We start from the raw sequence: 27,030 nt of genomic DNA, 5'->3' as shown, positions 1-27,030 counted from the left end.
GAATCTAAAACCATCAAATTGATACAAGATGATCTAGTCTAACATTCTATTTCCAACATAGAATGGGCTAATATCTTTCAGGAAAGTTTACAAACAGGGTGTCATGAAGGAGAAATATTTATTGTACATTCTCATCATTTGAAACTAAGATATTAAATCTTACCACAGAGCAATTTACCCTACATTACTAAAAGATACACCCCTGGTCATTGGAAGACTGCAAAGAAGTGGTGGCATATTGTAATCTATAAAACATCTGGTTTCTGGTCACCCCTGAAAAATAGTTTGTCTTTGCATCAAATGAAAGTAACTTTCCAATGCATTGCCTTGTATTTTGGATATTTTATTAGGAAAACTATGTGCCATTATCCTGCCTCCATTTTATATTTCAAAGAATGTTTGTGAATAATACAGAATGCAAATGAAACAAGTGAAATATACAATGGCCTGATGGAGTAGTTAAAGATGATGTGAAAATCAGAAGGATGGTGTGTAGACTTCAAATTGCTTCTAGACATGTACCTCTCAGTTATCATGCTAATATCCTAGTGCTAAACTTGTCCACCATAGTGTTTTTAAAGACAGTACATATTTCAGAAAAGTAAAACCCATAAACTGATAATACATTTAATGTGAACAAATACTTTTTACCTGTCCTTAATCTGCTCCAACTCATTTGGTGAAACAAAGATCTATTATCAAAAGATTGGGAAAGATTATTTCAAAGTTCACAGTTTCAGTAGTTTCTGTCTGTATTTATTTATTTAAGTGGAAAGTATTAAAGTCCCACAGACATTTTATATTTGTGTTTTGTAGTTAGTGGGTGCAAATTATTACTTTGGAAAAAGTGCTGGGAGAAAAACTAATGTATAAACCACATCCCACAATGCTGAATTCAATATTTCTGGCCTTCCTGATGCTCTCTGACTTGGTCATTTGCTTGTACATTTTTCATTACTTGACTAAGTAATACATGTTACCAGTTAGATAACACCATCAGTGTTTGTTAGTGTTTTATCTAGTTTTGCAATGAAATGTCTGCAAATAAACCATCAAGTTAATACAGCATCAAGGACTCCACAGTTCAAACTTGACCTACTATATTCTTTTCTGTAAGCTATGCATTATACAAAATAACCAATTTTTAGTTCTCAGAGAGATGTGCCTCCATCAGCTTAATATTAAGGAAAAAACAGAATTTATAGGAAATCGTCTTACAGCAACAGCTTTACAACATCTCATTTTTGTTTTTTGGAAATGGTGAAGATTGAGCATACATTAAAGTAGCAACAGGGTTCAGGACAATAAAATGGACCCATGAAAAAGGAGAGAAAGCCACAACACATTATGCATAATCTAGTTATATTAAAAAGTCACTTTCCATTTGGATACTGCTTGGACAAATTTTGGTCATGTCTGAGCAATTAGAAACAAAATAGTGATTGCATACAGTGTGAACAAATGTGAACGTGGACTGTATAATATTACATTATATCCTTGTATAATAGAAATAGCAGTTTAATATCAAAAAAATTGTGAGGGGGAGACATGTATGAGTGCTTGAATGCAAAAGGTGAAATCCAAGCTCAGTACTGCTTTAATACCAAGACAGTAATTTCTTTAAGTAAGGCGTCTTGGTCATTTAATTGTGGCACATAAGCTTTAAAAGAACAGTTGGCTATGAACCTTTACATTTCTAAAGAATAGCATATACCAGTTTTAGAATCTAAAAAAATAGTTCATCAAAATTCCTTAAGTTTTCAATGTCATCAACTTTATTATCTTAAAAAAAATTTCAAATTTCACATAATGTCCAATGTGAGTAATTAGGGACATTCACTGAGTTCAAAGCACAGAAAAGTTTATTATTGCTACCTGTAAGGCAAGAATCTAGTCAACTAAAGGTCAAAGATAAATAAGGATAAACAGAATTCATTGGGGGGAGAGGAGGAGAAAGGACTGGACTTAGGTATTTTGTGACAACACAATTACTCCAAACTGATGACATATTTAACCCCACCTTCCCACTCAGCTTCTTCTACATATAATTGGATAGATCATAAATGTAGAAAATTTCCAAATGCATGTTTGTTATTAGATTTTTTCCAACAAACTAGCAATAAAGGCATTGTGTGTGTAAAGAAAAAAAATAAGTATATAGTGTATATTTATGTGGCCCAAGGCAATTCCTTTACACTCTTACAAATATCACTAAAATCACATAATAATGTTAAAAGTTTATGTGGCTTGTGAGACTTCATTTTCCTACACTTCAAGGATTTTCTTAGCCTTCACTCTCAGAGTTTGAGCCATGGGAGAATACTATTAAGTGACTTCTTCAGAAGCCTTCTGCTAGAATATTGGCTGAAACATTTCCAGAATGGCTTCAGTGAAAGCTGCAGGATACTTATTTCAAAGGCAACCAGCTTGGAGATTCCTCCAGGTCTTTTGCCAAAATTGCTGGGGGCAATCCTGAAGCTGTCAAATCTGGAAGCACTTCAGTGAATACAGGTTGAAAAGGGTGAGACAAGTCTTATCCTGAGGTGAAGTTCCGAAATGGTTTCTAGTGTACTTTGCTTAGGTAAACCAGGTACCTTTTTATTTTATTTTAATGAAATGAATTCACATTAGCTTCATGGTATGGGGGTCATTTCATCACAGTGAATCTACATTGCTCTGCACTGACCTAATAATTACTAACAAAAATCATTATGGATTTGTTAAGAACCAGACTTGCATACTACCCTTATTTCATGTATTGATTGAGAATTTTCTTTGAAAATTATGGGAATGTTGAGACATCATATATTCTGATTTCAACAAAGTATTTGACAAAGCATCTCATAATATTCTGATTTAAAAGCCAATTAAGTGTGGACTAGGTGGCATGACAATTCAGCTGATCTGAATTATTAAAGAATACTCATAATTCATTCCTCATCAAACTAGATTGAAGTATGTGGGATGCCACAATTACAGTCTATTAAACATTTTTAATGACTTGAATGAAGAATCCATCGGAGATGGACAGGTAATAATTTAAATACCTAATAATAATAATAATAATGCAAAAAGCCGCACTGCTTGGATCTGCACGCATATTACGAAAATACGTTACGACGTCCTAGGCCCCTGGGTGGGGCCCGACTAGTAACCAATGCCAAATCCGGTGAAACAACTGGCCGCTGTGATACAATTGTACAACAACAACAACAACAACAACAACAACAACAATAATAATAATAATAATAATAATAATAATAAAAATAAAACAGTTAAAAATTGTCAAAATCTCCATCAGTCAAATGCAAAAAGCTGCACTGCTTGGATCTGCACATATATTACAAAAATACGTTATGACGTCCTAGGCCCCTGGGTGGGGCCCGACTAGTAACCAATGCCAAATCCGGTGAAACAACTGGCCACTGTGATACAATTGTAGTATAATAATAATCAAGCATACAGAAAAGATGTGATAAAATCAAGAATGGAGAGTTGGCAGAACAAAGCACTGCATGGCCTATTTCTGGAAAAAATAAAAGATAAAGTGGACAGTGAACAAACTTGGTTATGGTTAACAACAGGTACATTAAAGAAAGAAACAGAATCACTAATCCTGGCTGCGCAAGAACAAGCTATCCGCACAAATGCCATTAAGGCCAAAACCGAAAAATTATCTGATGATGCCAAATGCAGACTTTGCAAAGAAGCTGATGAAACTGTTGATCACATACTCAGCTGCTGTAAAAAAATCGCACAGACTGAATATAAATTGTGGCACAATTCAGTAGCACAAATGATCCATTGGAATTTGTGCAAAAATTTTAATATTAAAACAGCAACAAACTGGTGGGAACATCAGCCTGAAAAAGTCACTGAAAATCAGATGGTCAAGATCTTGTGGGATTTCCGTATACAAACCGACAAAATAGTGGCGCATAATACACCAGACATCACACTGGTTGAGAAAAACAAGGTTACAATCATAGATATTGCAATACCAGGTGATAGCAGGGTCGCCGAGAAGGAACATGAAAAAAATCGCAAAATACCAGGACTTAAAAATTGAAATTCAACGACTATGGCACAAACCAGCAGTGGTCATTCCAGTGGTAATTGGCACACTGGGTGCTATTCCAAAAGCACTGGAATTACATTTGAAACAGTTAAAAATTGACAAAATCACCATCAGTCAAATGCAAAAAGCCTCACTGCTTGGATCTGCACTCATATTACAAAAATACGTTACGACGTCCTAGGCCCCTGGGTGGGGCCCAACTAGTAACCAATGCCAAATCCGGCGAAACAACTGGCCGCTGTGATACCATTGTATAATAGTAATAATAATAATAATAATAATAATAATAATAATCAGTGAAGAGAATTCCATTTAAATTTGGGGGTAGCTTCTCTTCACTGATTATTATTATTATTATTATTATTGTATAATAATAATAATAATAATAATAATAATCAGTGAAGAGAATTCCATTTAAATTTGGGGGTAGCTGATATAGTAGAATTCAGAAATGGAAGTCAAGAAGTTGGTAGGATAGAGGGGTGGGTTAAAAAAAAGCAAACTGTCAGCTGAAAACAGTACTGCCTCATCTTCAGATAGTAGTTGAAGACAGGCTTTTACATTCATGTCACAGCTTTACCTCCTCGTTATTCTACATCGGTCATATCCTACCTCAAGTATTGTGTCCAATACAAGACAAAACGGAAGAGGTTTGGAACCAAAAATACAACAAAGATGATAAGGAACCTAGCAAGCAAGTCCTGAGAAATAAATTATTTGTGGTTTTCCTGAAAAGGAATTCATTGGTCTTGTTCTAAACAAAAAATGGGAGACCATTGATTTGACTAATGACTAATCAAACTATTTTTCAAAAAGCATTACATGGAACCTTGAACTCAGTATTGAATTCAATTTACATGCCAGGTTTCTCTAGTAGCCTGAATAGATTTCAACAAATGAAGGTAATCCTCCAGAAACATTAATTCTCTTGTCTGACAGAGAAATAAAAGATTAAAAGATTCAATTGTATTGTTCCCCCATATAATCTGTGTTTTAGAGCTTTCATTTTTTTTAACAGAAATATATTTTAAAGTCATGACATTGCCTTCTATTTGTGAGAATCTGGATAGATATCCACATTTACTGGAAAAAAAGTCTCACCATAAACATCTAAATGGAGCTATAAAGTAGATTGCTTAGATTCTGGACAACCTTCTATATGGAACAAAAATATATAGCATATAATGCTGACCTAAGCATTGCAATATCCACATTCCTGTAAAGCCAGTAAATACAAAACAATATTAAAAAGTAATTGGTTGCATTTTCATACTGAAATACTTTCAAAGTATATTGTCAGCATTTTAAAAAATTCATAAGATTTCTCAGAATACAATTTTGAGCTTCAAAAATAGAAGACAAAACGAAGTACACTGAAACACATTTCTCTTACAACTCAGCACCCCACCCCTGCTCTTTTTTACTGAGGTCAGTAGGCTTTTTTTTTTCCCATTTTCATGTACTTTCAAGACTATATTAAATTAAAAGAAAAAGAAAAAATGCTAATTTTAGCATTAAGGAAATACTTTTTATTTGTAATGAAAAATGCTAATATATCCTTTTGAGTAAGAATATAGAATCAACACTTGACAATAGAGATGTTATGGCATCATTTAGAATAAATCAAAATACAGTTGTTCATATAACATTTAAGAGTCTAAAGCTCTATTATGTATACAGGTAATCCTTGACATACGACCACAATTGAGCCCAGAATCCATGTTGCTAAGTGAGAAATTTGTTAAATGAGTTTTGCCCCATTTTAAGTGAATCACTATAGTTGTTAAATTAGTTACAAAGTTGTTAAGTGAATCTGCGTTCTCCATTAACTTTGCTCGTCAGAAGATCACAAAAGGTGATCACATGACCCTGGAATACTGCAACAGTCATAAATATGAATCAGTTGTCAAGCATCCAAGTTAAACCACATGACCATCGGGATGCTGCAGCAGTTCTAAGTGTGAAAAATGGTCTTAAGATATGTTTTCCAGTGCCATTGTAACTTTGAACAGTCACTAAATGAACTGTTGTACATTGTATATACCTGTACTCTTGGAATGGTAGGATAATCCTGCCACCTTTTCTCATTGCAACAATGATAATATGCTTGACAAGATTAAAATGGAGTAAAGACAGTAAATTGTGATAAGATAGGCATTATCTAATATACAAGGTCTCTCTTAAACCAGCGACTCTGGACAGATGGATTTATTTGTTCATATTTGTTTTGGCGTAGCACGTTATTTTTAGTTCCAGTTATTTATTTGTTTCTCCAGGGACTGCTCTAAGTAGCTTACAAATAACAACACAAAAAGTCCAAAATAATAGCAAACCAATAGCATATGTAACAACAACAGCTCTTAAGTATTATTGTTCATAAGAAAAATATCTTGGTAACTCCTATGATTTATGGCTTTTCAAAAATATAATGATGACGTTCTGGCTATTTGGAGTAGGTTGTTCTAGACCACAAGGGTCAAACTCACAGCGTCACATTGCCATCATGTGACATTTCACAATGTTTTTCTCCTTTGCGATGCTGGGGTGGGTGTGGACTGCATGTGACGCATCTGACCCATAGACCGCCAGTTTGACATCCCTGTTATAGATAGTAGAGAGGCCATCAGTGAGAAAGCTTGACACAGCATTTATGTCTTGTTATTCAAGACATAGGATTTAGTGCATTATTTGGAACCAGACACTAAGAACTGGTATATGCTGTGGGGGCTCTATGTGTGCAGTTTCTATGTTACTTCCTTCCCATTTCAAAGAGAAATTTGCTATACCCAAAAACTTGATGTAACGCCTCACAACGTTTGGTTGTCATGGGATAAGGGTACAGGTGCTTTTGTAAACTGACAGCTGATTAACAGTGGGAAATTATCACACCAGCAAAATGTGATATGGTCTCCTAGAATAGGATCTAGTACTTTTAAACTTGTATACATACCGTATATATGGTCTAAAACTATGGCTGAATAGGGTTGTGACCATGTCTGTTGATACTAAACTATTGAGAGTGGTAACATCAAAAAGGCATTGTAAATAGCACCAAAAAAACCTCTCTCTATTAGGTTAGAGCTTCAAAATGGGAAATTCAGTAAAGTATAAATTACTATAAAAGGATGCATGTTGGCAGAACAGAAATCTAAACTTACACATTAATGGGGTATGAATTATCAATGACTATCAGGCTCACTAGAAGACTTCGGGGAATTTTCTGGACATTAAATCTAGTGTGGTTTGATGTGGTAGGCTCTAAATTGATGCATGGTTTAATGTAGAGAGCCATAGAGATGACCTTGGAGAAGCCATCCGGAAGTCTCAGCAGGTACAGGAGCATGTATTAAACCCACGGAGGTGAGAAAATATTTTTTTTAAAAACTCTGAGTCCCTGGAGTATAAGACAGAGGGAGAGAAAAATGCAGGATGATAAGATAGTGTCACTACAGAGTATTTCAGTGAAGTATTTCAATGAAGTAGTGTTCTGGTTTTCTTTCCTGATCTGGTCTACATCATACGTTCTCTGACACCTAAGCTCTCTGATAGAAAAACTGGCAGCACGGCTAGATAAGAATCTTTGTTGTGAACTGGAAACAGACTAGTACAATATTCATGTTGGCCTTTGTCAGCCTAAAATATTTTTTTTATATCCATTGTAATTTTATTTTGAAGCTTCTTTATCTCACCCTTTACATGGTTTAATTGACATTTTTCCCTTTATCTTTCCCTTTATCTTTATCTCCTGGCTTTGTAGTGAACAATTTATTGTTAACCCTGTTTTCTGTCCTGAGAAGCTTTGGTTCTCAACAACTCCCATACTAATCAAACAGAAAAGGAATATTGAGTTATGTTCAATGGAAAGGTCCACCCATTGTGCAGCTGTAAATTCCAAATCATTGCCTCATAGAGTGGAAAGGCCATGTAAACTACTGACTCCAATCTCTTGAACAAGAATACAAATTAAAATTTCCTTGACAGATGGCTGTCTAGCCTCGACCTTGATCACATCAAGTGAAGGGAGCCCACAACCCCTATGGCTATAGGTTCCACTAGCCACTGCTTTTATTATTGGGAAGGTTTTTTCCCCTAACGTTTAGTAGAATGTGCCTTTCTTCATTTTAAAAGCATTATTCTGTGTCTTGCACTCTGAAACCACTGAGAATAGGTTAGTGTGACATCTTTTCAGAGTTCGGTGACTTATTCTGTTCATTAGTCCTCTCAAAGTTAACAAGAAATCTAAACAAGCCAGTTCTCCTAGGTGCTGCTTGGAGTGTCCAAGCATGGGTTAACTTCAGCTTGCTGCCCAAGGACTGAGTTCAAAGTTTGTGTAGCCACGCCTCTTGCTCCCTTTAGAGGCTCAGTTTAAAAAGCCCAGTTGCCCTAAAAGGATGCAGTTGGGGAGCTCCAGTCCTTGAGTAGCAGGTTGGACTCTCCAAACAGTTAGATTAGTATAGCCTTTTTTATTATTTTTGTGATAGTGGTAGTCTTAGAAGTTTCCTGTCAGTTTGAAAGTTTTTTTCCTGTCAGCTTCTTCGTGCGGAGCAGGCTGCTCGGAATGAAGCTGCGTTCCATGACCACACGGTTGAGGCACCACTTGGGGGCTCATTTAGTGGTGGCTGGTGTGCCTGGGGCCAGGTAGGAAGTTAGTGAGCCCCAAAACGCCGTCGGAGAGCTTGTAACAGCTCTGGAGGCTCCTAAAGCCTTTTTCTGACTGGCAGGCAGTACCCAGTGCTGTTCTGAGCCGTGCGGTGGCGATTTTGAAGTTTTAAAAAGGCGCAAAAAATTCTTGTCCGTTCGAATTGCCGCTGCCTGTCTCCTGCAGATTGCTGCTGGGAGGGTTTATTTAATCCAAGGACATTGCTCTGTGTTTCCAGGCAAGTTTCCCCCCTCCCCAAAATGACTGGTTTCAAGCGGCTATGGTTTTTTTTGGCTTTTAACTGGCCATACCCTGTTTGACATTAGTGTGGATCTGCAGGCACACTGAACTTGTCAAAGGCGCCATTTTGACCTACTGCAGCCTCACCATCATCGTTCCCAGACAGAGACCAGGACATTAGGACCTTAATTTACTGACTGCTATTTCAGCCTCACAACTGTCCTGTGGTGTTGGCCAGATTGTTCCGGCTACTATGACTTCCACCAGCACAGCTGAAGACATCAATCAAGCAGGACCTTCTTCCTCTAAACGTAGCAGGCCAGGACCTGCTGGCAAAGGGGTGGCTAAAGGGCGCCTACCCAAGGGCAAACAGCCCAAACCTAAGGGGATGCCCAAGGCCTCTCAGAAGCTAGGAGAGAGGAGCCAGAAAGCGATAGAGAAGCAAATCCAGAAGGCCCAAAGACTTGCACAGCCTCCTTCTCCTCCTGCAGAGGTTCCCACTGGTCCCCCTTTGCCTCCTCTCCATAGAGAGATTTCACCATCTCTGGTGGAGGAAGGGGATTTCGATCTTTCCTCTGACCCACTCAGGGCGTCCCCGGGGTCCCCAGGTCCTTCCCTAGGGGGAGATTCACTATAGGTTCCCTCATGGATGAGAAAGATCTTTCCTCGCACCTAGGCTCAAGACGACCAGGGCCACAATATGTCCAATGAGATGCGAGAGATCATCATTAACGCAATATCTCAGGGCATTGCTGAGGGGATGAGACAGCTAGGCCACAGCCTACCTTGCCAGGCACGATCCAAGCCTGGAACACAGGCTTCAGGTTCTAAGGACTGGGCAGGGAGGTCATCATCTACGGCCTCCTTGGCCATAAACAAGGAGTCCAAAACAGAAGAGGGGGCTCAGGAGGCCCCGGATTTGTCTGAGGAAGAAAATCCTGCTCCTGATATGCCTGCCTTCTATGGGTTATTCAAGCTTTCGATGATCAAAGCCATCTTTACCAAAGCCAGGGCTTCTTCCACTCAGATGGGTCTCCCAGGCCAGCCCAATAAGGAATGTACAGAACAGGGCAGTAAGGAGGCTTCTGAATCCCAGGTGCTGGCCTCTTCAAGGAAATCCCCAGGAACTGGTGCCAGTCCCTCAGCTGTTCTTGGATGTCATCTAGCAGCAATGGGCTCAGCCGGGTTCAATGGCCAATCCTAGCGGAGTGGACAAGTAGCTTTATTTCAAGGAAAGCATAATTGAGGATCTCTTGAAGCTTCCTCTGGTAGACGATCCCATAGTGGCCTTGACTTCCAATTCCATTCTTCCAGCTGACCTGCTGGAAGGACTTAAAGCAGAGGACAAGAGGTCGGAAAAGGCCTGCCATAAGACCCATCAGGCCATCGCATGGGCCATGAGGGCCTCCTCCTCCTCCTCTTATTTCAGTAGGGCATTCCTCTTCTGGCTCTATAAGCTGCAATCCAAATTGCCAGTGAATGACACCAGACTGTGCCAGAATGTCAATAAAATCATTATGGCAGTTGAATACTCAGCTGATGCTTCCCTTAATGCCACCAAATTTTATTCGAGAGCCTTGGCTTCCAATGTTACATCACACCGTCTGTTGTGACTCAGACACTGGCAGACAGACATGAAGGCCAAGTGGAAGCTCGCTTCCGTTCCCTTCAAAGGGGAAAAGCTTTTTGGAGAGGCCTTGTATTCAGTCTTAATAGAATCCAAGGATAAACACAAGGTTCTACAGGCTGTTACTAAGTAGTCTGAACACAAGGGTCACTTCTTTTTCCGCAGCAGCCCTTTTGGAACGCAGACCCTCCAGCTTCTTCTGGAGGATTTAATCATTCCTATTCCCAGATGCAGGATGGTATCCATGACAGGGCGGCCTTCAGGGACAAAAATAAACAGGGTAGTCGCAGGTCCTTCTGCGGAGGGTATTCCAACCGCACCTTTTGTAGGAATATGTGACCGTCACCAGTCTCTTCCCATAGGCGGCTGGTTACAATTGTATGCCGACCAGTGGGGGGCGACACCGATGGACACCTGGGTCTTGAACACAGTCTGTCACGGTCTCACCCTAGACTTCCTCTCAGACCCTCCACGGACATTTGTCAATTGCCAATTCCTCAAGTCAGCTCACAAACGTCAGCTAATGCAGGCAGAGATCAGGCATCTGCAGGACATAGCGGCCATTGAGCAGGTTCTGGTGGGCCAGGAGCAGAAGGGATTCTACTCCATCCTTTTCATGGTCCCAAAGTCCTCGGGAGGGGTGAGAGCAATACTGGCCCTCAAGAAACTCAACCTTCATCTAGCGTACAAGCGCTTCAAGATGCAATCACTTCAGACCATCTTGGGTTGCATCAGGCAGGGTGACTTCCTGATGTCAATCGATCTGAAGGAGGCGTACCTGCACATTCCACTTCATCCAGCGCATTGCAAGTTTCTGAGGTTTCAATTTGCAGGCCAGCATTAGCAGTACAAGGCTCTTCCCTTCGGCCTATCATCGGTCCCCAGGACGTTTACGAGCTGGCCACTGTGGCTGCACATCTCTGATCTCGTCCAGCGAGACTCGTTTGTTATCTGGATGACATCCTGTTAATGTCATTATCCAGGGAACAGGCGTGTTGGGATCTCAGCGTTACCATCCACATCACGAACTACACGGATTCTCTGTCAATCTGGAAAAGAGCCACCTGAAGCCAACCTCCAGAATCTAGCATCTGGGCACAGTGATCGACTCCAAGACCTGCAAAGTGTTCCTCACACAGGAGCAAATGGACAGCATCACATTCCTTGTGAATCAGATCCGGAGGTCCAAGTCAGCACCTCTCGTCAATCTATCCCAGCTGCTGATCTCGTGCATTGCAGCAGTTCCTGGGCATGGCTGATTGCACGGGATCTTCAGTGGTTCCTTCTCCCATTTCAGTGACGCAAGGCCAGCAACTCCAAGAGGGTGATCAGCATTTCTCCACAGGTGATCTGGTCGCTCTGGTGGTGGCAGTGCGCAGCTCTGAAGAGGGGGTCCCTTTTCAAAGAACCAGAATGCCTGATCATAACAATGGACTCCAGTTTATATGGCTGGGGTGCCCATCTGCAGACTCACGTGGTGCAGGGCAGATGGTTGCAGGCGGAGCTTGCCCACAACATAAATTGGCTGGAGCTCAGAGCTGCCAGGCTAGCCCTGCACCACTTCCATCACTTCATTGAAGAATCCCACATCTTAATACTGATGAACAACATCACCACCAAGGCCTACGTCAACCACCAGGGCAGGACTCGATCGAGAGCCCTGATGTGGGAGGCGGAATCCCTAGAGTGATGGGCAGAGCACCACCTCGAATCATTGAGAGCGGACCACATCTCGGGGGAGGAGAATGTGATAGTGGACTGGCTAGACAGAACGACCATCAACAACTCGGAATGGTGGCTTCATCCGTCTCTGTCTCACCAATTGACCCAGAGGTTCGGCCTTCTGATGGTAGACCTATTCGCCAGTCCAGTAAACACTCCCCTTCCCCGGTTCTACTCAAGATTCCAATGTTCCAGTGCAGAAGGGACGGATGCTCTTCGATGCTGCTAGCCTCCCGGCCTATTATAGCCTTTCCTCCTCTCTCCCTGATACCTCAGGTGATCAGTAAGAACTTGTTGGAGGGCGCCAAAGTACTACTAGTCACCCCGCACTGGCAAAGGAGGTCCTGGTTCTCCAACTTTGTCAGCCAGTCAGTGTCCAAGCACTGGTGCATACATCAGGAGCAAATTTCCCTCAAGAATAATTACACATCTGGAAGATCCTCCTTGTGTGTCAATAAACGGTTCCACATTTAAAATTACTGTATAAAAAGTGTTATAAAGTGTTATAAAGTGTTATTACTGTATAAAAAGTGTTATAAAGTTATAAATTTTGGGTAAGAAAATCAGAGTAAGATTTATAATTATGTAATTGTACTATTTCAGTGAAGCCTAAAGAAATATATATATATATATATATATATATATAAACAGTAGCTTTTTTTGTATTCTACTTTTCTGTAATATTCCCTAGATAGTGAGAACTTGTCTGAAACTTCCCAGTATGTTACAGAGGACAGCTTGAACTGAACTTTTATTATAACATCAGAACTGAAGCCTTTTTGCAACTGTTTATTGTCTCTGGCAGCAAGACTGATGCTCCACCTCTTGGATTTAATTCGGGTACCTTTTCCTAACATGTTTCCTTCATTATAAAGAAAAGCTCATGTTTCTAAAAAAAACAGTATTAAATGAAAATGGTATGTTTAAATGCTGTGTTTAAAGGAGACTTTAATTTCTAATAGCTTCAATCTTTTGCTCTTTGGGTAGATTTAAATATAATTTATTGGGAAAACATCTATTCTTTTAGATACATTAGATATAATTCCTAAAACAATGTAGATAATGTGTATTTATAACCAACACTTTGATTTGAAAATGAGGTCCTTCATTCTTTTAGTGGATTTCAGTGGCTAGTCTTAATATATCAATATATGATAATATATTTGTTTTAGGACATTCCTATTTAGAATAGGCACATTCAAAGTATAATGATTAAAAAGACTGAATGAGAAGATAGAGTTGCCAATCAATACCACTTCCTTGCTCCTTCCTTTTCCATTACATAAAGAAATGGAAACAAAACTGAAGTTGCAGGTATGATTTCTGATCTTCCAGAATGTCAAAACGCTCATGAAAACACAATAATATGATTTAGGCAGGGCTATCCCTCAGAATGTGGTTTTAAAAAGTTAAGATTGTAGCCATGATCATGCAATGAAAGCTTTGCCTGTTTTTTACACATATGTTTGTATGTATGTATATGTATGTATGTGTATGTATGTACACACACACACACACACACACATACACACACACACACACTGTGCTCTGGGGACACCCCTTCGGATCACTTGCTAAATTTCTCACTTTCTATCACATGGGCAGCAATCCAGTCTGAAGCAATTTATAGTAGTTTGAATTAAGAAAAACTCAACATATTCCCTGGCCATTGAATTGTCAAGCTTTTGATTAAGGAGAGGGATAAATTACTTATTAATAATGTTGATGCTAACTTATGCCATTTATTTATCTGTTAAGCCAAGAGGAAGATACAACAAGAAGAAAAATGAACACAATTTTTTGGTTTGTGTGTGTATGTGTGTCTTTGAGTAAAAGTTGATTCCTGCCTGGACAGATCCCTACAATTTTCTTGGCAAGGATTAGTGGAAGTGGTTTGCTCTTCCTTTGTTCTTTCTAAGGCCAACAAAGAGTGACTAACCCAAAGCCAAAGAACTCATGATCTCCCAGTTTCTAGACTGGTGCTTTAACCACTATACCAAACTGGCCCCCTCAGTGCAAATATGCATCAGCAAAATATTAGTTTATTTTCTGAAAAGTAATTACTTTTTTAAAAATAGTAAGCTAAAGAAGACAAGGCATGAAGTAAGGAAAAGGAAAAGGCAACCTAGTTTAAATACTGACCTCCACTTTCCATCATGGCTTTGATGAGTTATGACTTTCACAGAGTGTTTATGTATCAAATCATGTGCAGCATTCCCTGCTAATTATAAGGACAGCACTGGCCATTTTTGCTATGTTTTAATGAGAAGAATCAATCAAGAAGAAAAGTCAATGCCCACTTTTACCCCATAAATACCCCAGGATCTCTAGAAATTGGGTTGCAAAATAACATTCACCAGCTGATCTCCACCATTGATCTCACCAGCTAGGAGGTCTGTGTAATGTATTTATACACACATACAGTTGTGTGTTGGTCACATCCTATCAACGTGATCATAGGCTAATGAACTTCTCTGGCATGATAACATCTCTGGGGTGGTTCCAAAGATAAATAGTTGCAGTTAGTTTATATTAAAATATCCAGGTCAAGTTAATAATTTGAATTAATTCACACTGAATTTAATGGCACATAAAAACAAGTTCACTGGTTTGGAATAAACCTTTTATATGTAAATTGCATTTATATAGTAATTATGTACTGCATAGCATTCATCTTAAAATAACAATATCATTTTCAGAGCACTAAAAGGGCTTTAGGATTTAATTCAGTCATTGCTGTGCACATAGATAGTGTAAAGTTCACAAGACAACTGGTTACCCTTTAATCTGCATATTCAGTTGTGCAGTCTGTCCTTTCTCATCAGCTGAAGGTCACTTTCTTGCTATATCAGCATTATCGTCCAGCATTGTCTTTTGGGAAAACATTTTCTGTTCCTCATTAAGCTGGAAACAATTTGTTATGAAATGCATCATGGATAGTACAAAATGGTAATATTCATAAGCCTCTCAAGTATTGGTATTTACAAAACCGAATGAAGCTTATTGATGTCTTTCATAAATAATTAGAATAAAAGTAATTAAAATCAATAGTAATATATATTTATTAATTTAATACCTTTAGATTTGCTTTTCTGCTACAAAATGATGGCCAAGATGACTAGCAATAATAAAATTATAATACCAATAGCACTTACTTATATACCACTTCATAGTGCTTTTGCAGCCCTCTCTAAGCAGTTTACAGAGTCAGCATATTGCCCCCAACAATCTGGGTCCTCATTTTACTCACTTCGGAAGGATGGAAGGCTGAGTCAACCTCGATCCTGGTGAGACTCGAACTGGCAAATTGCAGGCAGCTGGCAGTCAGCAGAAGTAGCCTGCAGTACTGCACTCTAGCCACTGCGCCATTCTTGGCTCTTCCTTTAAGGTTATTATAAGGTTATTATAACTTTGTATTTTTAAAAACCTGAAAGCAATTATTTTAAAAAGTAGTAAAGCAGACATATTAGTGGCTAATGTTTATTTCAAAATAAACATTTCAAAATAAACATTGGTATGAATAAAACGTTTTTTTCTGTTAGAAAAATAATGATATTTTTTGTTTGGCTTGGCAATTTTTTTTATTCATAGAAAGGGAAGAACAATCAAGCATCTTCTAGTTGGAAGAACAATTTTGTATCTTTCAATTGATAAAAAGGCAGAAATCTGACTTCATAATTCTGCTGTTTTATGGATCCCTTTGAATCATTTGCGTTGTTTATCAGGTTTAGAGGTTAAAATCTACATCTTTTTAAAAAATATCTCTGGATGTGTAATTTATTAATTTAATTTTGCTTATTTCAACAATTTATGTGGATGCCCATATTACTGTTTTCACTTTGGGTGTCTGACAATAAATTAAACTAGAAGGTAGCTAATTAACTCTAAATAAACAAGAAATTTCAACAATTATCAATATATTGGTTAGTATATAAAGGTCCAAGTAACTCCTTTCCTCTTGCAGTCAAGCCCCTAATAACCTGATCCAAATGTGAATAATCAGCCCTTTGGCGCCTTATGAAAAGCCAATAAAGTTCATTCTGATCATTCTGATCTCGCAAGGGCTCCAAAGGATAAACACTACAACAGAAAAAAATATTAACAACTCTTATTTCATTATTTAAAGGATACATTTCCAAAGAGGAGTTAGCTTTTACACTGAGAACAATTACAAGGAATTATATTATCTCTTACAAGAGCCTTAGGACGACTTTAAATTGTGAAGTTCCAAGCCCATGCATTTAAAGGGAACCAGGCTAGAAAAGATAGACATGAAGCTATGTCACATGGTAGCAATCTGCAAAAATTATAACAAATCATAAAAATAGAAATAATTGAAATAAGAATAGAAATGGAATAGAATAGAATAGAAAAGAAATTTCTAAGGATATGTAGTATCCTAGAACAGGGCTGTCAAAGTTCCAGCCTGTGGGCCGATGTATCATGCACTGGCCACGCCCACACCCAGTTTAGCGAAGTGGAAAAAAGTCCTGATACATCATGTGATGCTGCTGTGACGACATGAGTTTGACACCCCTGCAGTAGAAGCTAGTTATTAGTTCTATAACTTGGTGTTTTTTTTTTATGACACTAGATAATACTGTCTGTCTAATAAACCCCTCTGCACCTAATCTTTGTTTTCTAAAATAAGTAACTTAACATGCCTTTCCTGTTTACTTTTTCAGGTTGTGTGGAGGAAACTTGGAGATGCTGCAGGCTCGTGTCCTGGAATTAGACAGCACTTGTCTGGAAGCCAGTACAAAGGGCCAATGTGAATGGCTGTCAAAACAAGGAAGGATTCCAAGTATCAGTGGACATTGCAGCAACCCTTTTAGTAGTAATGGGACAATGCCAAACACTTTCTAGGCCACTACTGGAAAATAGAAGTCTCTTCTTCATAGACGTTTGTGTGATGTATCCAGATCTGCAACTAATATACTCCATTCTGCTTTTGCCACAAGCATTTTCAATACACACACACACACACACACACACACACACACAGAGAGAGAGAGAGAGAGAGAGAGAAAGGGAGGGAGGGAGGAAGAGAGAGAGAGAGAGAGAACAATCATCAAGGTTGTTCACATTAATCCAGATGGAAAACTCAGAGAAAGTTCTTTCGTAAAAAGAAAAGAAAAAAAAAAGAAATCAAGAGATTCCAATGAATTATGCTCTTGGTCTTCACAGTTTCAAAAAAAAAAAGAATTCTCTATATTTCATTGTATGAAATATTGACTAATGGTGAATAGCCAACTGGCTGATGTTGGGATGTTAGGATTATTGCTAAATGCCCCAAACCTTCAAGTCTCAAAAGAGCCAATAGTGTAGCAAGAGAAAAACTACATGTATAAGCACTAAAATTGTGATGCCTCATTGCTCTAAAAACATAGACCAAGAATCACTTTATTCTTATTTACTTTGGTGATTGGATTCTAAAGAACTGATTTTTCTCTTATTAAAAGAAATATTCCCTCTATTCCCCAAGCCTGAGGCACTGTTAGTAACCGGGCATCAAAATCATGTGCTGCTCTTTCAGGGATGAAATAGATCCTTGAGCCAGACTGAAGACAGGGTACCTGTAGTAATGCTCTGGAGACATGGTGCCTGGGTAGCTGCAATTGTGTCCATGGCTAAATTTTGATTGGAGATCCACACATATACATCAAGGAGAATGCTGGAAGGGAGGGACTCTTTCCTGAGCTGTGGAGTGAACACCACATCTATTTTTATTCTTTTTTAACAGATAAGATAGGGGAATGCTGATATCTAAAGAGAAAACAAAAAAGCTCAGATATCAAACTTGTGGGCTTTTACTTTTAACACACACACAAACCCACACAAAAAAACTTGAAAAGGGGAAAGTTGTGCTCTGGGAATATGGAGCTGCATGCTGTTTCTAATCAATTTGAATTAGAGACTGATGGAAACGGGATGGATATTCATGATTGGCAGACAAGAATGGATGGATACTGTGAAAATGGCAAACAAGGCTAAGAAACAATACACCAAGAAAGATTGAATGCTAATGATAGGAGTAGCTGTGGGGGTGATAATTATAGATTGAGAGGTAAAGCAGAAAAAATAGACACCATCACCAGAATGAAGGGCACTCATTTCCAGAGAAGTCACAAATAATTGGAAAAAACGTTACAGATATAGTTTTCTCATCTCTCTGTTATAAATTCAATATTAAATTGAAAGTGAAGAGTCTTGGAATGAGACTTCAGCTGAAATCGTGACTACATTAAAGAGAATAACAAAGACAAGTCATTTAAGGAAAGGAAATCATTAAAAGTTACTCCAAAAGTTTAAATGATGGCCATGTCGTTGACTTATGACCTTCAGTAACAGTTTCGCAAATAGCATGCATTCCCTTCCTTGGCCACTACTTTTTGTCTGAAAACCAACAGTTTATATAACCAACACAATTTTTGCTGGGTATCAAAAATAAGTTAAGTGTATCACGAATTGAACAGGACTTTACACAAAGCAAACTCTTATCTGTCGGTAATACTTTCACTTCGGATGAACAATGTTTGTGTATTTTTCAGAGCAGATGAAACAATAAGGTGAATTAGAAAGAGGAAAGGAGATTTGCTTCTGGAAAAGTGGATCAGAAAATAGTGTGAAATTGGGTAGTGCTAAGAAAATATTTCAGGGAGCTCCTGAGAGTAAAACCTGGGCTAATCTTAGAGACAAATGACAAACCCATCATGACTATGACGGATGCTGAAATAATCTCACTTCCAAAAATCTGGCACTCAAAACTGAAGGCTGATATACAAAATATTCCATCGCTTTAAGGATAAGGCAGGAAAAAAAGAATAATATTTTGACTCCGATAAATTAATTTAAAGACTGAGGACTGAACACTGAGGACTGAACACTGAAATCCATACTGTGGAACAGTAGCATAATAATCATAGAATTAAAAGGTGCTTATGAGACCACTGATTCTAACCCTTATTCTGTATAGGGATTATATTAAGGAAGCTTTTGTTTTGTTGATATTCAACTGGAATCTATTACCCCCATAACATAATCCTTTTTAATATCTTATGATGATAATGACATATATATATATATATATATATATATATATATATATATATATATATATATATATATATATATATATATATATATATATATATATATATGTATATATATATATATATATATATATATATGCAATATTGTTGAAAAACATTATCATGAAAATTTTTGTGATATCAAGTTATGTATAAAAAATGTTGAAAACATGGGTCTAGGACTAGACTCTGTGGCATCCCATTGGATTTTTTAAAAATGTGGGCCATTAATGAATTAACTCTTTGAACACAGTTTTAAAGTAGTTGTGGATCACTTAATAAACACAATATTAAATCCCATATTTGATAATTATAATACCATAGAATCCATTGTCAGTTGCTTTCTTGAAGTCAAGAAATACTTGCCTAGCATTTTCATTAGTCTGGTAAGGCTTTTTCCTGACAAATTACTGTTCATCAGCATTTGAAGACTTAAGATTCTACTGTGACTTGAGGAGCAATTGCCTCTTGATCCCTTTTCTTTTGATCCTGTGTACCATGCAGAGAACTAGACTTAGCGCAGTTCAAATTCCTGTCATGTCCAGCTACTCAGAATATTGATAAGTATTAGAGTCTTTTGTGGAACCTATGGTCTTTGACACAAATCCACATCATATTTGCTATGGAGACAATGAGCAGCCAAAAGGCCTCTTCTCTACAGAGAGCGTACAGGATGTAAATGTAAGTATAACCTAACTGTACATTGCACCACAAGTATAGTTCAGGATAGACTGCTGGATTCTAGAGATCCTATGAATCCAAGTGTTCTGGATGTGACAATTATGCTTCCAGTTTTTGTGAGTTCCTTTAGATAAGACACGAATAAAACTCTATTTGGGGGCTGAAGGTTGCTACACTATTTAATCATCGGACTAGAAGACCTCTGATAGACATAATTAAGATTAATTTTAGGTTGGATCCTGGATAATTTGAACCAAAGTATAGCCCACTCCTCTCTTTCCTGACTCATTTCTTATCTGATTATACTAATTTCCTATGTAGTAATTGTGCTCCAGTGCAATTGACGCTACAGCTGACCTTTAGGGTGGTGCTCAACTCCTGCCATATGATGTCATTTTTGTTCCTTGTAGAAATTTTGTGAAGTACCTGAAAATAATTAGCTACATTTGGTGCTCCTTATTTCATGAAATTGATTTCAGTAGCAGTGCTGTTGCAGTTGCACAGTTCTGCACCGAGCCCATACGTCATCACCCTGAAATGGCTCATCATAGTCTGTTGTTCAACAAATCCCTTTCCAATTGCTTGTTTGCAGATGTGGGTTTTAGGGTTGTGCTACTATAGATATTAAACATTTGAAATCTTTAATCCAATCCTATCTTCTAAATGCCAGGGAGCTAGGTTCTTCAGTTTTATAAGATAATACTTGATTTCACAAATGTGTATGGCTAACAGAATAACACTATATTTATTTGGTGTTCAGGAAAACGTTTCTTGCAGAGGTTCACTTCATTTTAGAGGAAATGTTGAGGATTCTTGAAAGCATGTCCTTCATTAATCTGAGGTTGAAAATGCTTTTTCATTTTGCTTGAGTTTTTGGACATAGATGGGCTCACATTAAAATTTCCCTCCTATTCCCTCCACTGTATAATATTAGATTCTGTGTATTAAAATGTCTGATAGCTATTTTGTGTATATATAAAAATGCAGTAATATTTGTATGAATGTGCAACAGGCTTGTGATAAAATGCTGTTGCTTTGACTTTTTAATCATACCTGAGTATTTAACGCAACAATAGGAATGCAACAATTCCCAAGATTGGGATGATTAAAAGGGTTTAATTGAAAATTGATATTGTCCTGTTTGTTTTCCTTTTTTCTTTTTTCCCGCTATTATGTTGGTGAGTATTAGATGGCTCCAGCACTAATATACTGCAGCCTTTTATCCTATAATAGAGTGGCATTAATCAGCTCCCTTTTTTCCAGGAAAAAAAGGTTATCAAAAATGTGCTTTAGTAATTCAATCAGATTTTTTTTTAATGTCATGCTAGGTAACACAGTTGTTTCATTATTTATATTACAATTGTTGTATTCCTATTATTACATGAGAACAGCGAAAGCAAGAGACCCTCAAAGAATTTGTGCCCGCGGTCAAGGACTAGATCCAAAGAACGACTCTAGAGAAGTTTTAAGTATTTTTCTGGATCAATGGGATATTAAACTATTTTTCATTGAATAGCAGTCTCTTTTACTAATGCTGTATCACAAAGTGTTTAAATATTCCACAGTCTAATAAACGGATTGCAACTGGCTATTATTCAAGGAAGAAATGTCTAAGCTGTTCTTTTCCCTGGTTGAGGGTTGGGAACAACTTTTGTTGTTTGATAGATCTTAGCCAAGTTCTGCAGGAGATAATTTGAGCGATGTTGGCCTTTTGACATAAGTATGTAAATTTTGATACTGTACTAAAATTATTTTTTTACAATTCATCATATAATGGGGATACCAAACATATGTGTTCATTTTAGCAATGGTAATAAAATATTTAATCTCAAAATCAATTGCCTGATTTATTCTGAGGTTATGGTGGGTTCTTTTGCACTGCGCCTTTAAGCTGCTCCCATTTTATGCAGTTGGCTGGAGTCTAAGGTACTTTAGCAATAGCAATAACACTTAGACTTATGTACGGCTTCACAGGACTTTAGAGACTTTTAAGAAAGTTTTCTTTGGGATGCTGGATATTTAGTCCAGCCTAGAGGCTACTGTGGGTCTTCCATTACATTTCTTTTTGTAGCCCTTGGTGAGTTGTGGAGGACAACCCCATGCCAGTCCTCTAGAATTTCAGATTAGAAAATAAAGCATTGATTTTTAAATTAGGAAGCAGTGGGTTTCCTTCTTGACTCTGGATCTCACAGAAGCAAAGATCAACCATGCTTGAGTTACAGCATGAATCTCAAACTCAAATTATCATAAAGATCACATGAAGTTCATTAGCCTGAGGTTACAACACTGAAGTCTTTTCATTGACTCTTGTAAAATGAGTCACAACTGAACGAGAGTATAATGATATGCCATTCAACAACTTTATTAGACTGGAAAAAAGTAACTCCAAAATTACTGCAAACCTGCCACTTATGTTTGCTTAGTTATCTGGTAGCAATTTTTGTTAACCAGAACAATATTTGGCTTGATGGCTATTGATAACAACATTATGATTGACCTTCGGGGCATTGCACCAAGTTTCTGAATATGAGACTCATTAAGTTGGGCTCCAGGGATAAGTTGGGATTGTTGCTGTTAGACCACCCTTCCTGCTGTATAACAACTTCCCTGCATGAGCATCTTGACTCCCATTTATGGGTTTGCAGTGGAGTCTGGGGGACTTAGGATTTTGGAGGACTTCAGTCTCTGTTCCCTAGGAATGGGTCTTCAATAGCTTGGGAGTTCATGGCTACTATGACACCCAGGGGCTTATCCCAGGTCATCCAGAGCCCAGTGTGGGACAATGGCTGTGTGACTTTAACTTGGAGAAGCTTTTGGTGTCTTCCTTGTCATGATCACATTATGCACTGACTTCTATGGGATTCTCTAGTGCCCTGGTGTCAAACTCGATTGCACCACATGATGTATAATGATGTATCAGAATGTTTATTGCCTTTATGGAGCCAGGATGGATGTGGCCTGTGTGTGACACATCCGGCTTGCAGGCCACCAGTTTGACATCCCTGCTCTAGTGTCACTAAGGTTGGACCTATTAGATCAGCCCACCCACAGCGATTGATGGACAAGAATAGTTTTCAGAAGGTGCTGTGGGCTGATCCCATTGCTCTGCTACATAGTCCATTCAACCCTAACCCTCAGATGCCACTTGAAATAAGGGGGCAGCTAAGGCATTGGATCAGGTTGTGCACATGATTCTCTCCGCTCTTGTGGATTTCATCACTCCCTATGGTTCATGGATGAACTGAGGTAGATGAAATGGAAGAACAAAAATCTCTAGCATCAGTGGTGCACAACCAGGAATGAAATTAACCAAACAGGAGTTAAAGCCACCATTAAGGCTAAAGGTTCCCCCGCACACATGTGCTAGTTATTTCCGACTCTAGGCGCAGTGCTCATCTCTGTTTCTAAGCCGAAGAGCAAGCATTGTCCAAAGACGTCTCCGTGGACATGTGGCCGGCATGACTAAATGCTGAAGGTGCACAGAGTGCTGTTACCTTCCCACCAAGGTGGTCCCTATTTTTCTACTTGTATTTTTTTACCTTCTTTCGAATTGCTAGGTTGGCAGAAGCTGGGTCAAGTAACGGGAGCTCACTCCATTACATGGCACTAGGAATTCAAACCGCTGAACTGCCGACCTGATTGACAAGCTCAGTGTCTTAGCCACTGAGGCACCACGTCTCTACCATTAAGGCTACCATGTGGCAATAAAGATGGCAAAGCAGCAGCACATCACCCTCATCTACAGATTGCTACCACCACCACTTCCAGCTCCGATTCAGATGACATGAGCTCTCTTGGATGAAACGGATTATTAGGATCCTTTTCAGTCAGGATTCAGATTTGAGTATGGGTTGGAAAGGGAATTGGTTGTGCTTTTAGAGGGATGATCTCTGGCATGAGCAGGATTGGGAAAGTGTATCCTTCTTGTCCCAACTTGACATTACAATAGCATCAACCAATCCTTCTGGATCAGCTCACAGAATTGGGAGTGGGAAGAATGATGTTATGCTGGTTCACCTTTTTTTGTGTTTGAAGGGAGCAGCATGTGCGAGGCAGGATGGCCGCTGGTTTCCTTTGCTCCGTCTGGTGGAGCAAAAAAACGCCGAAATAAACCGGCGTTCTGGATCGGAGCCTTACAAAACAGGGTCCCTGCAACGGAGCGAGATCCTGGGGAGCTGAACAAACAATCTTTCGGAGGGTCGACGCTCCCAAACGTCCTCTGTCCCACACGGCAGCCCGGAGTGTGCTTTGCAGCGCTCGTTTAGGCTGGCGGAATGGCGGCGCTGCGCTAAAGGCTTTGCTTCGGCGTTTTTAAGCCTTAGGCGTTTTAGTCACCTACAAGCAGCTTTGGACCAGCGTTTTACGATCTTTTATGGTCCTAGCTTTAGCCCTATTTCCTTTGCTGATTGGGAGGACCCTGGTGCTTAGTTGTCTCCGGAGGACTATTGTTATTCAAAGGAGGTGGGTGATTCGAACGATGCTGGAGGAGGCAAGGCAGCTGGTTTCTCCCGGCTGCTGTAGTCTCTTTAGGCGCCCCCCCTCCCTTTCTACTCTGGTGGATTATATTACTGGATGTTTTTGGCGTTTTTCGACATCTTTGGCCCTGTTTTCCTTGGAATCTCTTTAGACTCTGTTGCTGACTTTATAGAGGGGTAGTTGGTTTGATATGGGGCTATATAAGACCTGGCAGCTGGCCTTGCGGCCATTACCACAACCCCTTAATCTATCCCCTAGGCCTTTTTTACAGCACGGCCTCTCCTTTTCTCCCTGGCCCTCAGTTCGCTCTTACTTATACGGGACTTTACCATATGGTTCCTTACTCACGGCTACTGGACATTGGACATTGGACTCACGATCTAGTCCTGGTTGGTACGATCATTGCCGCCCGTTGTTGTTAAGAGACTCCATCTTAGCCCCTTTGGAGCTTCTATCCCAATACAATCTATACCATCTTTACCAGCTATCACGCAAGAAGAGAGAAGACAAAATCTTTCTCCCTCTTTATATTTCTGCGAACCCACCTGACTGGACTTTATGCGAACCCATCTACAATCCAATCCTAATTTAAGAGCTGCACATTATTTTTTATTCTTTTAACAAATTCTTCCTTTTTTCTTCTCTCTTCTTCTTTCTGTCTTAGTATGGGATATGCTTGTGTTATGCCTGTTTGAGTGAATGTTCCCACTTTTATTGTAATTATTGCTGTATTTTTGTTTTGTTTTTAACTATTACGTGGGGATTGTTTGGGTGAGTGAATGAATATGTATGACTCGGAGGGCCTGCTGGGGAATGCGGGGGCCACTGAGGTGGCTGGGGGGATTACTGCTACGGGAGTGGGTCGGAGCATTATGGTCACTACAGGGAAAGGCAGATACGGCGGGGACTTTAGGGCTGGCCATTACCGGGGAAGGAGGGTTCGCTATATTACAGAGATCCCTCGTTCCGGCCCTATGAGTCCCACTCCAAGGCCAGATGGCGCGAGTAATCAGGACCCTGGTCTCAGGCTGCTGTTGCTAAATGCCAGGTCTGTTGTTCACAAGGCTCCCCTCGTCCGGGACTTAATTTCTGACGAGAGGGCAGACCTGGCATGTATTACTGAAACCTGGCTGGGCACAGAAGGAGGAGTCCCCCTTGTAGAGATGTGCCCAGAAGGATTTCAGGTGCTTCATCAGCCGAGAGCCCAGGGAAGGGGTGGCGGTGTGGCTATTGTTATCCGGGAGTCTCTAGTACCTCGTAGGGTCCCTGCTCCAGAGCTTGTCGGGTGTGAGACTCTGCTGGTGAAGTTGGACCTCAAGGGTCAAGTGGGTCTGCTGCTAACGTACCTGCCTCCCAACTGCGTTGCAGCAGCCCTCCCCTCGCTCCTCGAGTCAGTAGCCGAGCTGGCAATTGAGTTCCCCAGGCTTATGGTTCTGGGGGACTTCAATTTGCCATCGCTCGGTGAACACTCTGATGGGGCGCAGGAGTTCATGGCTTCCATGACAGCCATGGGCTTGACCCAGGTAATTCGGGGCCCAACCCACTCAGCGGGTCACATGCTCGACCTCGTATTTCTCTCGGAGCAGTGGATGTGTGATCTTGGTCTGAGGGGTAATGAGACCATACCCCTGTCGTGGTCAGACCACTGCCTACTGAGGCTTGACTTCCGGAGGCCAAACCCCCACCGTAGGGAGGAGGAACCGACCAGGTGGTTCCGCCCCAGGCGACTGATGGACCCTTTGAGGTTCCAGACGGAGCTTGGGGTTATTCCTGATACCCTCGCCCACAGTTCGGCGGAGACTCTGGCTGCTGCCTGGTACTCGGCGGCATCGGAGTCTCTTGACCGGATTGCGCCACTACGGCCCCTCCGGGTCAGTGGATCCCGGAGACCTCCTTGGTTCACCGAGGAGCTCCGGGAGAAGAAGCGCCGGAGGAGACGCCTAGAGCACTTGTGGAGGTCCGATAAGTCCGAGTCGAACCGAGCACTCCTAACAACTTGCACCAAGGAGTACATCAGGGCACTTAGGGCAGCAAAAAGATCTCATATTGCCACCTTGGTTGCGTCCGCTGAGTCCCGCCCAGCCGCCCTGTTTAGGATAACCCGTTCCCTCCTAAATAGGAGGGATACGGGGGAACCCTTGCAGGGTAGAGCTGAGGATTATGCCCAATTCTTAGCGGACAAAGTTGCTCGGTTTCGGTCGGACTTGGACTCCACCGCTGCAGATCCAGCCGGGACACAAGAGAATCACTTGGCAAACCATCTCTGGGTTGAGTTTCAGGATGTTGCCTCTGGGGATGTGGACAAGGCCATTCGAGCTGTGAGTGCCTCCACCTGTATTCTGGACCCGTGTCCCTCCTGGCTGGTTGCCAACAGCAGTGAGGTGATACATGGCTGGATCCAGGCGGTCGTAACCGCCTCCCTTCGGGAGGGGCACTTCCCCGCCGCACTTAAAACGGCGGTGGTGAGACCCCTCCT

At 40.1% G+C, this 27,030-nt stretch overlaps 1 protein-coding gene and 1 long non-coding RNA gene across 5 annotated transcripts in view; both read left to right on the top strand.

Moving 5' to 3' along the window:
- CCDC85A (coiled-coil domain containing 85A) overlaps nt 1-18,876 on the top strand; it is a 150,053-nt gene extending 131,177 nt beyond the window's left edge. For 3 of the 4 annotated variants that reach the window (XM_014076397.2, XM_014076395.2, XM_014076394.2), the window contains one exon: nt 16,992-18,876. In XM_014076397.2, coding sequence (XP_013931872.1) covers nt 16,992-17,041 — 50 coding nt within the window. In that variant the 3' untranslated portion in view covers nt 17,042-18,876. The remainder of the gene's footprint in view (nt 1-16,991) is intronic. The other variant, XR_015696910.1, reaches the window with a different exon arrangement.
- Nucleotides 18,877-19,492: 616 nt separating this feature from the next.
- LOC148044930 (uncharacterized) lies at nt 19,493-21,912 on the top strand. The gene is made up of 2 exons (XR_015696909.1): nt 19,493-20,795; nt 21,626-21,912. It is a non-coding gene; the product is annotated as an uncharacterized LOC148044930 (long non-coding RNA).
- The last annotated feature ends 5,118 nt before the right edge of the window (nt 21,913-27,030 follow it).

This window comes from Thamnophis sirtalis, unplaced genomic scaffold, assembly GCF_051295495.1.
Source record: "Thamnophis sirtalis isolate CommonGarterSnake01/CBP01778 unplaced genomic scaffold, rThaSir2_p1.2 scaffold_6, whole genome shotgun sequence".
Classification (NCBI taxonomy): Eukaryota; Metazoa; Chordata; class Lepidosauria; order Squamata; family Natricidae; genus Thamnophis; species Thamnophis sirtalis.
The sequence above is the reverse complement of the archived record's forward strand: the minus strand, read 5'-3'. Positions and strand labels throughout refer to the sequence as shown.